Source organism: Tachypleus tridentatus, chromosome 6, assembly GCF_004210375.1.
Source record: "Tachypleus tridentatus isolate NWPU-2018 chromosome 6, ASM421037v1, whole genome shotgun sequence".
Classification (NCBI taxonomy): Eukaryota; Metazoa; Arthropoda; class Merostomata; order Xiphosura; family Limulidae; genus Tachypleus; species Tachypleus tridentatus.
In genome coordinates, this window is record NC_134830.1 from 87,857,094 (window position 1) to 87,872,577 (window position 15,484).

General features: G+C 31.5%; 1 protein-coding gene across 1 annotated transcript; it reads right to left on the reverse strand.

The window, feature by feature from the left end:
• Positions 1-2,420: 2,420 nt before the first annotated feature.
• On the reverse strand, positions 2,421-13,782 carry LOC143254608 (uncharacterized). The gene is made up of 2 exons (XM_076509755.1): positions 13,726-13,782; positions 2,421-4,074 (listed from the first exon to the last, which is right to left on the reverse strand). Exon 2 carries the CDS (start codon positions 4,055-4,057, stop codon positions 2,636-2,638), a length of 1,422 nt encoding a protein of 473 aa, XP_076365870.1. The 5' UTR covers positions 4,058-4,074; positions 13,726-13,782; the 3' UTR covers positions 2,421-2,635.
• Between the last annotated feature and the right edge of the window lie 1,702 nt (positions 13,783-15,484).

The window sequence follows — 15,484 nt, forward strand, 5'->3', positions numbered from 1 at the left end:
CAAGTTAAGAGTTTTCAGTTGCTACGCTATACCAGTTCTCGTATATGCATTAGAATGTTGTACAATATTGCCCAGTATAGAAAGGGAATTGAAGTAACTGAGTTGTGATTCTTAAAGCACATCTCGAAGGTGTGTTAGACGAGTCGCAACTCCAACGTAGATGTTTTATCAAGAGCAGGTTTGTAGGAGGAAGCTACTGAATAAAATGGACCTTTGGAATATTTTAAGAGGAAAGGGAACATTGAAAGTCTCGTTGTAACTGAAAGATTAAACGAAGGAAAGATATTTAATAATAAAATGTTAACTTTAAAATAACCTTACAGTCTGTCATATCATGAAAGGATTGATTAATCGTTAATCAAAGGACTGATATTTATACAACCTTGTGTTACTTAAATATTTATAATACTGTTTTAAGAGTGATTGTAATGGAACATCAATCATAACTCTCTCCTGTCAAGGATTTTCGTGTAAGAAAAACTTCGTAATACCTTTTGGATCCAATCTATGCTCAACACTCACAGGATCGAAATATTGTCTGTTTGTTTCTGAATTTCGTGCAAAACTACACGAGGAATAATTTAGCTGTTTAAGACTAGAGGAGGGTAGCTAACCATTACCACTCTTTTATCAACAAGTAATGGGATTGATCGTCACATTATAGCGCCCTCACAGCTGATAGGGCGAGCATGTTTGGTGTGACTGGGATTCGAACCTGCGACCCACAGATTACGAGTCGAACGTTTTAAAAAATCCGGCCATGCCGGCCTAATCGAAATATGTCATCGGGAAAAGTTGCAGGTTCATATGACTTGTTTTATCCACATAACTCTACTAAATAACTTTCAAGCTATAAATTAGCTCCACTTTCACATATAAGACTGTTTTAAAATTTTCTTCGGGTTATTGAACTTTTCATCGAGTGTGAGCATCCACTGATTTTTTACGATAAACATCATGACAAATTTGATTTATACTTTTTATATGCTACAGTACTGTGATATTGTATATAGATATATTATTGCAATATTTGTCTCCTATTAAGCTGTATTTTAGAAATATAATAAGAAATAAATTATAAAATAAACCCAGATGCATTATTAAAATATTTGACGATTAGAAAAGAATACGTACTAAGAGTGTTATAGCATACCTCCTCTATGAATCGTATTGAAAGGTTTAAGATATCCGTTTTAAATTATAAATTAATACATACTGGTCTTCTTTGTTTTCAAAGTCAGTATCACTATGATATTATTTTAAACGTTTTCTTGGATGGGTTTGTATTTTATAAAATGTGAATCAACAGTCAGCTAGAAAGCAACACCAAACACATAAGTATATTTTTTTAATGTTTCATTTCTAGTATAAAGTTGTTTATAAAGAATTTAAACAAGTCCACATGCTGCTAAACAGACTCCTATTCATATTTCTTTACCCAAAGACACAATATTATTTATTTAAACCTAACTTTAGTTTATTGGGATTTTAGCTGGCATGAAACTAAAGTGTTTCGTTTTTTTATCAGAAATATACTTTTAGAACTTCAATGTAAAATATTAATGCCTATTCTACCACTTCGTCAATCGAGGAATGTTAAAAGTGTTTTTATAAAGAAAATAATTTTCATTGAATACCTCATCAATAGAAAACTACCTTAGATCAAGCTTTCTAATATTTTTGTCATTTAAGATAACTGTAAACACATACGTACACATTAGTTTGTTATGCCATTAAAAACAAGTCGAAACAAATATAAATTAAACAAAAACGTTGCTCTAACTGAAAAGGTTCCAGGGCACAAGTTATAATGTGGGATTGTAAAAAGTGACTGCAGAAATATGATCATCTATCAGTCTTAACCTCCTTTTGCCAGTCTCACTTGAGAAATAATAGAGTAGGAATAGGTATAAAAACAGAAATTATGAAAGCGAGATGTGAGTGCTCAAGCCCACAACGTTTAACATCAATATCTCTCTTCATACAGTTGTGATGACTACTCTCCCAAGTAGAAACAAAAACAAAAAATTAATTAAAAACTAGACTGTGCTTAATTGAACCGTAAAATTTATTACTTTGCGTAGAGCAATATATAACAACAATACTTTAGTTGACGGTAAAGCTTTCAACTGCGTGAAGTAGTTTTGCAGATTTACTATTTATTCTATTTTGATTCACGTTATGAATTATCTGCGAAAAACTGCAAAAACTAATCTTTTAATTTAGCTACTCATTTGGTTTATAGTAGCAATGGTTGCTGAACATTTATAGTCACCAACTAAGGAAATAAGGTCAAATCTATCTCAGTTAGTATAATAATAATATCTAGGTAACAGTAATTATAGTAATTGTTCATTAAGATATTTATTATAGTCATAATGGTAATTACCTTGTAATAAAGCCTTGTTCAATATTTGTGTGATTCTTGCTAAGAGTTTATTTATGGAATATTACAAAATACACAAACAACGATGCTCACTACTCAATACAACAATTTATTTGTTTAATTGATAGGAAAGTCTGAGAAGTAAATAAGAAAGACAAAAATTTTCAATGTGTGTAGAAAGAAATTTCATATATGTATTATCTTTTATATTTCCAAACTATATTTTAACTAAATCATGATATATTTTACTTATAAAACATTTTCCCATTTATGCATTAATTGTAACATCCGTTCTCCATAACGTTCGGGAATTGTATGGTCTTCAATCAACTGATTTTTCTCTTTCTGAAAATCACAAACCACAATTTTTCTGTAATGATGAATTAGAATGCCTTTATCGACATTCATTTCACTTTTATTGGGTAGCATTTCATATACTTTATGAATGCCGCCATAAACAATGGTTTCAGGACGAACAATATACTTCAAGTAATCTGGCCAGTTCTTTAATCCAAGTGGTTTTCCAAATACTTTCTCAAGTGTTATAAGTGACTGAAAATCATTATGCGCATTTGTCATAGATGGAAATTTCAAACAAAAAATAGACTGTCGGAATCTGTAAGCACCATAAATATTGCAGTTCCTAAAGTTAGATAATATACTGGTTATTGTTTTATTTTCATAAGGAACAAGAAATTCATCCAAGTCAAGATTAATAACATATTCATAATGATGCATATGTCGATAAAGACAGTCCTGAATTTGAGTTAAGTGTGCATGTCCTCCTTCTCGATAGTGATTCAAAGGAATTGATACTTTCCAAAAAGCACTCCATGGCAAGAGCGCAATAGGGAATATATTTTCAGATAACTTATGAATCAGTTCGCGAATTTTTGTGTGTGTTTGAAAGTCATAAAAAGTGAAGTGATCGATCCCAACAATACGATGAAAAGCCAGAAATTGTGCCAGTAAGTAGGTGTCGTTTATATAGTTATAAAATGGAGGAGTACAGACTGCAATTTTTCCTTGAGCTTCAGGCTTCATTGAAGTTGGTATATGATGAACATTAATCCATTTCGGGTTTTGAACATTTGAATATGCCAATGATACCGAAAATATCATTTTGTGATAGCCAAAGGGAATGGAACAAAGAAAGATTTTGGACGTTAGTCCCATTGTAACTACCTTCGTAACTGGGAATATTCGTAGATCTGCTTGTTGATTCAAATATTTTTCTTTGGTTAAACACCTCATATTTTGAAGATTTGTAACTTTTAATGTGGACCACCCAAATATTCGTATAACTGGATGATATGGAACTAAAGGACGATTATCTAAATAAGCTGAGTAAATGTGTAAATTAGAAGTAACCTTTATCCAGTTGTCCACCCAAGAACTTGAATTGTTTGTCATTGTTTCAGGATTAATCTTCAAATATCCATTTTTCATTCTGTACTCGTTATCGTGTTTTGAGGATATAGGTCTTGTGGCATTATCAAGTAAAATTTCTCTCACCGGCAAAATACCACTCGCATGAACAAACGTACGGTTACGTTTCCAAACATATTTAAAATCACTGTTATGGTTGACAAACAACAGTGTACACAAGATAATAGTAGTAACGCCTAGGATTGTTGTCTTCGTCATTTTCTTAATGGTAATAATCTTCATTATCAAATAGACTCGTCCTTGAAAAAATATATAATATTTCAAAACTATGAAACGATATTTTTCATTAAATAACAATATTATAAAACTATTTAAATATTCTAAATAATATGATTAAGATAATATTTTTCGGTTTCTTTAGATTATAATTGTTTATTATGTAAAAAAATATACGTAAATATTTCAATTATTAAGTTCATTTTAAGTTTGATATTTCTATTATTCGATGCTGATAACCTTTGGATTTTTTATCTATGGATATACAAGCAGACAATTAATTTGTTGGTGTTTTGCAACACACTCATCGTACTTTAAAAACAACAAAATGCTATTAATTTAATATTGTTAATTATAATGCATAACATATTTGAGAATTCCAACTATTTTCGTTAAGATTTCTTGGTAGGGCCTTTGAATAGCATTTGTATTACTAATCCTGCTCAGAATTAACAGTTTCAAATTGCCCCTCAATAGAACAGTGGTAAGTCTGTGTTAAACGGCTCGAAACCGGATTTAGTTACCTGTGGTGTGCAGAGTACAGATAGACCTTTGTGCTTAATAATAAACAAACACTTTAAACTGAATGATAAGCTAGCGTCGACTCTCGTTTTAGAGATTATCTAAGAATGAAATACTCTGGTTGACTGGAGGACAAGACAGCCAGAGGTGTCAATAATCTCATCTTGAATAGCAAGAGTTCAGATTGAACCTTTAAGGTCTATCTGGATTTATTTAATCCTGATTGGTTAGAACGTTAGCTAGATAAGTAGGTTGTATGGTCTTCAATCGACTGATTTTTCTCTTTCCGATTTTGACAGATGCACCATGAGTTTCTTTGTTAGTTTTCCTTCCACGAACGTTTACTACTAGCCAAACATTTAATGTCAAAATTGAGAATACTATTTTAAAAATTAATAAAAATAACAGGTACATTCTATCTTTATGAGTCAGTAAATACAGCAAAATCACGTCCTTTGTATATATGTTGCTTAACTCTTTTCATTTGGTTGTGATAATTTTGACAGACTTTGTAGTCAGAGTTTTAATTAAGTTTTTTTGTAAAGATATATTTATGAATATATAGAACCAAAACTTTTGACCAACCCGAATGCAAAGTAACTTCCATGTTAAGATTAAATTACATATAATCATACACACTAGTAATTTATTTCCATGTTTGCAATACTTCTTCAAATTTGTCATTCCAGCCTGAATTCATCATAATTTTAGTTAAATTTGATAATTATGTAGTGATCCTAGAAAAGTTGGTCTCAAAATATTGGTATGGTATGACGCAAAGTTGAAGAAACTGCAGACATCTTTCTTAATATGTGGAGATTTTATCTGTTTTTACAATGTGAACAATATATTGGAAGAGATATAGGAATAATAAAAAATTTAACCCGTTCACACTCTAGTCTCTGAGACATGTGTCCAGCAATGGTCAGTTGAAAACCGTTTTTGTTAACATGGAGATGACCGAAGAAGGTCGAAACTTGGTTCTGTACTTTATTTTAATTAAAGGTTTAATATCCATGCCAACTGTCTTTAGGAAACAAAAGTATTAATAGCACTATACGTACTGCAGTAGTGACAGGATATTACAAACACGTTAATTTTAATCTCAGACAGAGTTTGTTAACAGTTTAAAATGCGAACTTTATTTAAATTCATTATAAAAATAAGATCAATACTTTCACTTCAAACACATGTACCAAAGGATAAAAATGTTATATATATATTTGCATGTTCCTCTTGCATAGCTGTACATGTAACTTTTAACACTACGTGGCTATTGATACATTTAAACAAAAGAATATCATGAGAATAATGAGAATTCATCAAGCTTATAATAGCTTACCAAGCTGAAGATAAAGAATAATTAAAAATATAAGAGGATTTAGTAATTTGAATTTAAAGTTTATTCTTTGTCAAGTTGTATACTAAAAATCATAATTTTCTAACTTTATTATATGAATTAGGACGGACCAAAATTTCTCGATTTACCGAAACTTAATATGTTTTTCTATGTTTTACGATGAAAATAATACTTAATCAGGTCTGTAAGAAAATATTTTTATTACAATTAAAATATTAATACAATTTAATTCTTAATCTAAGAAGCTTACAAAATAAGTTTTTTTAGTTATATTTCTACAATATAAATATCAACTGGGATTCTTTTTATTTGCTTTAGATAATCCATCTATACATCGAAATAGATCCGCAAATGTTATAACATTTTTATGAACTTTCTTCAGAAGTTCGTCTCGAAATCATAACAGTAGATTTTCAGTTATACTTATTTACCGAATGGCATTATAATAGGAAACAATAAGCAAATCGCTCACATAATTTTATAAAGTCTTCAATGTAATGTGCATACTGAAATGCAGAGAAAACCATGTTGTCTTGGATGATATATTTTGTTCCTGGTAAATTTGTGAATTCTTCTTCCCTATAGTCAAAATTGAAGTGTCACCACTCTTATTTTTATGTCTTCGTGAATACAACGTAAGAAAATTTCAAAGAAAGGAACTTTCAACGTAATTTAGGGAAGTTTTAAAACTCGCGCAGAAAAGCATTTAAAATAGCAACAGAATCTGTGAGCATATCTCCAATACATCCAAAGTAATACTCCTATCTGCAAAATAAAGACAATTACATCTCGACGTTGTTAATAAAGCTTTAACCACTTGTAGCTCAAAATTCACCAACTTTCTATATCTAACAGTTGTTTTTCAAGAGAAATAAGACCAATAAAACTACAAACTAAACTAATGAACAAATCTCCCTGTAAAGTCTAAAAGTGCAGTATTAAAAAACTTCTCTGATGTATGGTTTGTTAAAACAGTACTGGAAGCCAAAAACCATTAAAATTTTAAGATACCTATTACAATGAAGACTAACAAACCTCAAAGCTTGGGTTCAATACACGTGAAGGCCAAAACACAGATATCCCACTGTGTAGCTTTGTGCTGAACTAACAACAAACAAAATGCTGCGAAAGTGTTGGTTTTGAGTAGGGTATTTACGAACATCAGGAAGAGCACGATTGCCTGAGGTGGTTCGAAATACAAACGTTGTTGTTAAAAGAATTATGAATTTACTATATCCATTTATATTATTCGTTTCTTAGATAAAGTTTCGTCTGGCGTAATCACATGTCGATGACTTTACTGAATTTGACTTCACATCTTGAATTTTGATCAAAGTCAAGGAACACAATGATTGTAAAATATAATAACATAGTAAATTGCTAGATTGATCTTCAAGAAAATTTCCTCGTGCCGTTGTTTTTCTTAGTTTGCAATAGACACGAGAAGAAATGTTAATAAAACTAAAGGACAGGTAAGCTTCTTTCGTGAGTTAGGCCTCTTAACCTGTAGAACTTGTACATTATATTAAAATAAATAAGTGAACTTGCATTATTTTACCGAATAATCGAAAAAAAAAGTACTCTCGATGATAAAAAGACACGGAAAAACATTAGCGTTAGAAGCAAAATTATTTTGGAGAAATAAAACAGAAACTAGAGCTGAAAATTAAAATGAAAGTTTGCTTGAAATAATAAAAGAAAGTAAAGAAGTACAAGCACGAAAATACAAGGAATAAGAAGAAGGTATAGAATAACTTTAAACAAAATTTGTCACCACAAAGAAAAAACAGAAGTTTAAAACATCAAGGATAAGGAATAGATATTGAAGGAAGAAGTTTAAGTAAATTGAAATGATATTCTAAATAAAAAGCTAGAACAAAATAAATATAACGATTTAAGAAATAAAAGATATGGAAAATGATTATCACAGCAAAAATGAAGAAGTACAAAAAATCAAAGCTGTGTTGACAAAAATAACATCATTCACACAAGAAAACATCTGGGCGATTAATCTGTAAATAAAAGCCACAACACAGTAACATGTTTATCTGTAAAATTAAACATAGTTTACTGTAAAATATGAAACGCGCAAACTAATTTAGTTTCAAATTTTATAAACCAATTGCGACTGAAAAATATCACACATGGGAGGCACATAATCTTAACATCAAGAAATTACTTAAGAACCACAGTTCAATTTGTTATTTGAGCTTCATTATTCAAAGAACAGTCCATGAGTTAATGAATTTACACTGGTAAACATTGTAACGTGTTGGTCAACATTATTTCCAAATTTAGAATTATTCAATATGAGCTAGAAATGAATATTTAGAAGTTCCATCCAGGGATGGAGAAGGAAGATAAAAAGATGGAAACAGCAAGTGAACAAAGAGTTTCAAAAAGAAGAGTGTAAGTAGTCATCATCACAGTGGGCAGATCCTCTACAACGCATGTAGAGGTAATTGACATGTATATTAGAAACAGAGTTATTGCACATGCAAAGAATGTCGCCACACTGTCTAACGTAAATGAGTAAATATGAAGGTTTAGTCTTATTTTATAACACAAGTATTTTATTGTCAGTATTTTAGTTTATTATTCGTCGTATACATAACAAGCAAATTGAATGACAGACACTCCACTCGTAATCCGTGAGGGCGTTTTAATATGACGGTCAATCCAGTATATCATGGAATATTGTGTTACCTTCTGCAGTGCCCTTCTTAAGATCAATTAGTAAATAAAAAAGGACATTGATATCGGAATGGTCGCACCAATATGTCAGTTTGCTGGAACATGTTTTTAATGCAGTAGTTGTGCTACTGTGCTCTTACTATAATTGTTTTATAAAGTGATTATACAGTGTGTATAATTGAAACAAATATTGTGAAATTTCTGCCTTCTCAGAAAAGTGGTAGAAAACTTTCGAGTGTAAAAATCAACAATATATTACATGTGTATGTGCTAGTGATTGTCGGCATTGTAATGGAAGCTGACATTTCTAGAAGCTAGAAGATTAACAGTTAATATACTATAAATTTCAGAAGCTATAACTTTGATTAACGCTTATTATTTCAAATTTAGAACACTAAAAATTGTTTAACTTCAGTGGAAGTTACTATTTTAACGCTGTTAAAAAATAACGTGATCAGCGATGAATGCAGAAGTGAATTGTAATACGTAATTAACTAAACAAGAAATAATAGGAAAGTACAACAACTGTAATAATATGTACAAGTAATTCAAAACAGATAAATTATAGCGAAGCTGTGTTATTATTTTAGATTGGGAGTTTATTCACAATAGATAAAATTTCTTTATTTGAAAATTCATTATTGGATGATTGAGATGAGATGATTGAAATTTGTAAACAAGATGAAGTAGTTGTTGCTTTTGCAATGTGTGCGAATTGTGAAGCCTGATTTGTTTTTTAACAATTCTGCTTGATAGTCCTTGAAACGCATAGAGTTCGGTGATAAGCCATTAAATCTAAACATATTTTGTATCTTGAATGTTACTTGAATGCCATTTGTAGTTTAACTTCTGGATAAAAAGTTCTAACTATTCATTTGTGATTGAATAAATGCAAAGGATAGCTGTTGTTAATTATAATATTCTGTAAGGTTGTTGGTTATTTCGGTGTGTAGAGACTAGTCAAGTTGTTTGATTCGAATTTCGTGCAAAGCCATCCCTAATTTATCATTTAAAGACTACAGGCAGCTATTCGTCACCATCCGCCGCCAACTTTCGAGTTACTCTTTTACCAATAATTAACAGTAATTTATAACGTTCCCTCGGGCGAGTATGTTTGGTGGGATAGAATTCGAGCCCGCGATTCTTAGATTGCAAATTAAGCGTCTCTTATCCACCTGGCTATGAGTCAGAGCAGATGTTATATGCTCGTTTAAAAATAGTTCGGGAAAAACTGTTGAAACGTGTCAATAAATCTGTGTACGTTTGCTTACGATAAACGTATGTGGTTGAAGCTTCGAAAGAATAAAAATATATGAACAACAAACCTTCTGCATATTTTAGAAATCTATGAGAAAAACCGTTTGTTGGAAGACTTTGCAATTTGTTTATCTCGATGTTTCTGAACCATTGTGTCACTCATTATGCTTCTTTGTTTTCTTTGCTTCAGAGCAAAGCCACTCGGACTACCCTCTTCTGTCCATTCCAAAGAAACGAACTCTAGATTTTAGCTGATCAACCGGGATATTTCACTGTGCAGGATAGGGATACTTGTATATAGAGGTTTATTTTTGAGGAGCATACTACATGTTTCGATTATCTGTTCTATTGAATAAAATTACTTCTTTATGTTTATCAATCGTGCCTGTCGATTTATTATTATGGGTGATCAGAGAAGAGAAAAAAATATAATGTTCTACAAGTCCAAAGAAGATGAAAGTTTGACCACGAAAAGAAACAGCCAGGAATAAAAGAAATGAATGAATTCTGAAGCTCAGTTAGAAGTGTGGGATTGAATACTATGACGATCTGGCCCCAACTAAGGTAATAGTTACCTTAGTCAAGAGACATTGCTGGAAAAACAACGGCTTACACAATTACTCAGACACATTTATTTCACTATTATCTGGCTGTTCAGTAAGAAAGAAATAGGAAGGTTACATTAAAAACACTGGATCCAACGCCAATAACATATTCCTTTTATTTACATGTTTAATAAAGGGTTAAAGCATCTGCAAACAAATGCTGCTTGGGCATAATTTATTGCGTCCCAGTGAATACTCATAACTTGAATTTCATGCAATTCAACTGCACCGTATATTGAAACAATCTTAATAATACATTCAGTAAAACCGTGTGTTCTCGGGTGCTTGAATCATAACCAAGTAAATTGCAAGGTTTAGCAAGTTTTACACTTGTATATTAATACAAGCTATTGTCGTTTCATTTTAATTTCTATAGATGATATTACATACTCTTGAATATTTCAATTCGATTTAATTCAAATATCAATTGATAATTCTAGCATATATCAATTTCAAACTTGTATTACACAACATTCATGAATAACTCTTTATGAAATTGTTTACTTACTGCCTTATACTCAATCAGCTCAAAATTATTGGCTGTTTTGCGCAAATTTTCTAGCTAAACACTAAGAATCAGTGACATAAATATAAATTTTGGTTTGGATAGATATAGTCACTCGTGAAATATATATCCAGCCAAAGCCTTTCACGCTCAAATTATGTAGTCGAGGAAGTGTCGTCCCTAAATCCGAATCAACAGTTGCAGCAGTCATTTTTCTTTGTATTCACAAATTTATAACAACTAGAAATTATAATTTCGTGATTAAATGCTCAGACAGTCAATCCGACAGTTATGGTTCGGGTGTGTCAGGTCAAAATTAGACCCGCCTTTAAACAAATATCCACTGTATAATTCAGAACCATTACAAACAAACAAATCAAAATTCTAGTAAACAAACAAATATAATATATATAATTTGGGCTAATGAATATATTCTAAAGACGGCTGGTCATCTTCAGGTTAAAAAATAATTTGCAACCGTATAAGTCCTGAATTAACAGTTTTGGGGGTACCATTTCTACTTATATTCAACATTTAGTGACGTTTTCAAAAACTTTAAAAATTCATGTTGTAAAATAATCTTTGGAATCAATAAGTTATTATTAGATTAGCAGTTTCACGGCCTCGGCATAGCCAAGCGTGTTAAGGGGTTCTACTCGTAATCCGAGGGTCACGGGTTCGAATTCCAGTCATACCAAACATAATAGACCTTTTAGGGCGTTGTAATGTGACAGTAAGAGTAGCCCTCTAGTCTTCTACTCCTAAATTAGGGACGGCTGCCACAGATAGCCCTCGAGTATCGTTGCGCGAAATTTAAACAAGTTTCGTCGACACTTTGCCCCAAAATTTTAAGAATATACTGCTATTTTGTTTCAAATTAAACTTGTCACATAAAATAAAGACTAGCATAGGTTGCAATAATGTACACAACATTTGTTTATATCAGCATAAAATATCATGTTTGTTATATATATATAGATATAGATGTATATATTAATCAGTTATAACGAGAAAACCCTCTTGTAGAGAAAACTATATATGTAAAAACGACTGGTATGAGTTGAGAAAATTTTTATGTAGAGGAAAGAACAACGTTTCGACCTTCTTCGGTCATCGTCAGGTTCATAAAGAAAGAAAGAGGTAACTGACTGATAGCTGACCACATGTTTGAAGGGGGTTGTGTAACTGAGCGTAGAAATGTAGAGGGCGTGCATAGATGTTTGATTATATTTATTAATATAGGTGTGAAGGTGTTCCTTTGTATTAGTTTATTTTGAGCTTGAGTTGTTGTATAAGTAAGGCTTCTTTAATTTTGCGTTTGTTTATGTCTGTTTCTTTATTTAGTATTTGGGTGTTTTCTATGGTTATGTTGTGTTTATTTGATTTGCTATGTTCGAAAACGTGTCAAGGTGACTCTTTGTGTTCTTTGAATCTGGTTTCCATTTATTTACTCGTTTCTCCAATATAGAAGTCGTGGCAGTTATTTTAATATGTTGAGCTCTTGTTTTGTTTCATGTGCTGAGTCCCAAGGAATGTATAGTCCAGTATGGGCGAATTTTCGGTAGATTTTTGTTTTAAATTGCGTATCAGTTCTTGAAATGTTGAGGTTAAGAAATTATATTTGATTGCTTTCTTACTGTTTACATGTGAAGTTAATGTCGGGTTGTATAAAGCTAATATGACTGAAAAACTTTAGTGTGTGCTCTGTAGATGTGAATCCCGCAATCGTGTCTTCAACATATCTGTACAAGTATATCGTGTCGTCTACATATCTACAAACACCATACCAACATTATTTATAAAATACAATATGATAACTGCCACGACTTCTTTATTGGAGAAACAAGTAGAAAAATGGAAACGTTGTTCGTTCCTCTACATAAAAATTTTCTCAACTCATACCAGCCATTTTTACAGATGTATATATTATAATCATAAAATATACGCTGCACATATTTAATAAAATATCCTAGGGTAGAAGCTACACAGTGGGATTATAAAATGTATCCTAGGTTTTGGAGGTAACTGCGGAAGAAGACCCACTGATAGACGGTGTATTCCCTCCGCAATGTGGGTCTTACTTCCTAATTTCATGTTAATTTGTTTCGGTTTATGTCTTGAAACATTTATGGTTATAATATAGTTAATTAGAGGATGGGATTTGCTGTTTTTAACGCAGTTGTCATGATTTTGTTTATTCATTTAACTTCATTTAGATATAAGTATTTAATTTCACATTTTAATATAAGTTTTCATTCAACAAATGGCTTATATATACCTTATTTGGATGACTTTTCAGACAATTTTATTTTAGTGAGAGTTTGCATGTCACTTCTTTGGTCCAATATATATAAGGTTCTCATTGTTAAAAATGTCTAAACTATCGAGTTTAACTTCTTTTTTTGCGATTATTTCAAATAAATATCTATATAAATATTAATAAATATAACAGAACACCTTTCGTGCTTGTAGTGAATCCGTAAATGACTAAATTATTGTTTTAGAAAACTAAAAGCCTTTGCAGAATGGTATTTGGTTTTTTACCTACTTTATTTACCTGGATTCCTTAGATAAAAGAAATAACTGTTCGAAACACACATACACAATGTTTAAAGTTCTTATTATTCAAATGAAGTTGATTTTTACATTCATATTATATCATCTTCGCTTATTATTCAATCTAAAGAGTGATTCCTAAAATATAAAGCATCTAATATAACATTCCACTTACTTTCAGTTATTTTCAGGAAAGATTACGTTTGCGAGATGTGTACAAATCAAGTTGCAGCTCACCTTTAAACATTTATATGTAGTATAGACTTTATATTTTATTTTTAACATGGTGTTTTCTTGTAACAGCTGGTTTCCTAGGAAAACACACTTTGAGTGCAATAGCATCATTGTATTGTAGGGATCCCAAGCAACATATATTGTGTTCTTTTACCGCTCGTTATTGAGATTTAACTAAAATACTAAACAAAACTGTGTATTTGTCCAGAGTCTCAGTTGAAACGTCTGCCTTGCATTTAACTAAAATACTAAACAAAAGTGTGTATTTGTCCAGAGTCTCAGTTGAAACGTCTGCCTTGCATTTAACTAAAATACTAAACAAAAGTGTATATTTGTCCAGAGTCTCAGTTAAAACGTTTGTCTTCCAGTGGCAGCGCAGCGATATTTTCTTTGGGAGGGGGGTGGGGGGGTGGCTGAGGTAAACTGTGAAGGAGCTTCCCAAAATGCCATCAATATGAAGTATAGATGGTAAATTATAATAATGTAAATACCAAGGTACATTTCAAAAAGGTGTGCTATTTTGAACTGTGTTTTCAATGCAGTTTTCATTGAAAACTCATACTCTGATTAATAATTCATTATTACAAATTAGAAATAATCTGTTTATAAAAATATGCGTATATGTAAAAGAGGAAGCTCACCTAAGTTACACCCAAGGTAATACATAATAATAATGAAAATCAAGACTAGCTTAGATTGAACATTTAATATACCATTAAGAGTAAAGCTACAAATCAAAAGAAATATAACATAAAGACATAGTTTACACAGCAGAAACGAATTATCCCATGCAAAGTTAATACACTCTGAGGAAAAGTAAAGTCACTATCAGGCTAACTATCTTTTATCTTAATGAAGACGATGTGTTCTACAGATCTGTCTCTTTGATGTTAATTGTTAAGCAACAACGACGAGTGTGTTTTCCATATTTTATGAATATATGTAGGTAACAATATTGGGGGGTTGAGGGGGGCTTGGGTCATTTTCCTACCAACAAAGAGTTTTTTGTTATAGATTTTACAGCTGGATATCAAAGCATGAAGATTTATAACAGCAATAGCAGTGTGCATTTTTAAGTCGCTAGCTTTTCTAACGGTCCGGCATGGACAGGTGGGTGAAGGTGTTCGACTCGTAATCTGACGGTCGCGTGTTCGAATCCCCTTCGCACTAAAATGCTCGCCCTTTTAGCCGTTTAGTATTGTATGATGTGCAGTATACATAAAACGTATTCATTTCTTTTCAGACATTCCAGTTTCTACACCACTGTAACGCCACCCGTTGTTGCTTCATTGTTGGCATTTATTTAATTATAGTATTTGAATTCCTATGCACTTTATAATTTCAAATTAAATGCCTGAAGCTTAGAGCTGAAATACAGACAATAAGTTAGTCTAATTTTCATCGCCAAAGTTTTCACTGTAAACATTAAAAAATCGTTTTAAAATTTGCCTCCGAAAGTTCACTTCATGTTGAATTTATACTTGACTTTGTATATCTATGGTTTCCAGTACTCGTATAAAATGCAAAGATATTTCACAAGTTTCACGTGACTGTATTTTCGTTGAAAAATCTTTCCAGTTATAAATTTCTTTAACCAAAAGAATTTGCTACAATAATCAGCAGGGCTCACAGTATACCAAATCAAGTTTAGGTGACTAATATATCCATGTTATACGTACTTAGGCACCTGCTTTTGTTGT

Coding starts and splice junctions, on each gene's coding strand:
- LOC143254608 (XM_076509755.1), bottom strand. CDS start 4,057: ATGAAGATTATTACCATTAAGAAAATGACGAAGACAACAATCCTAGGC.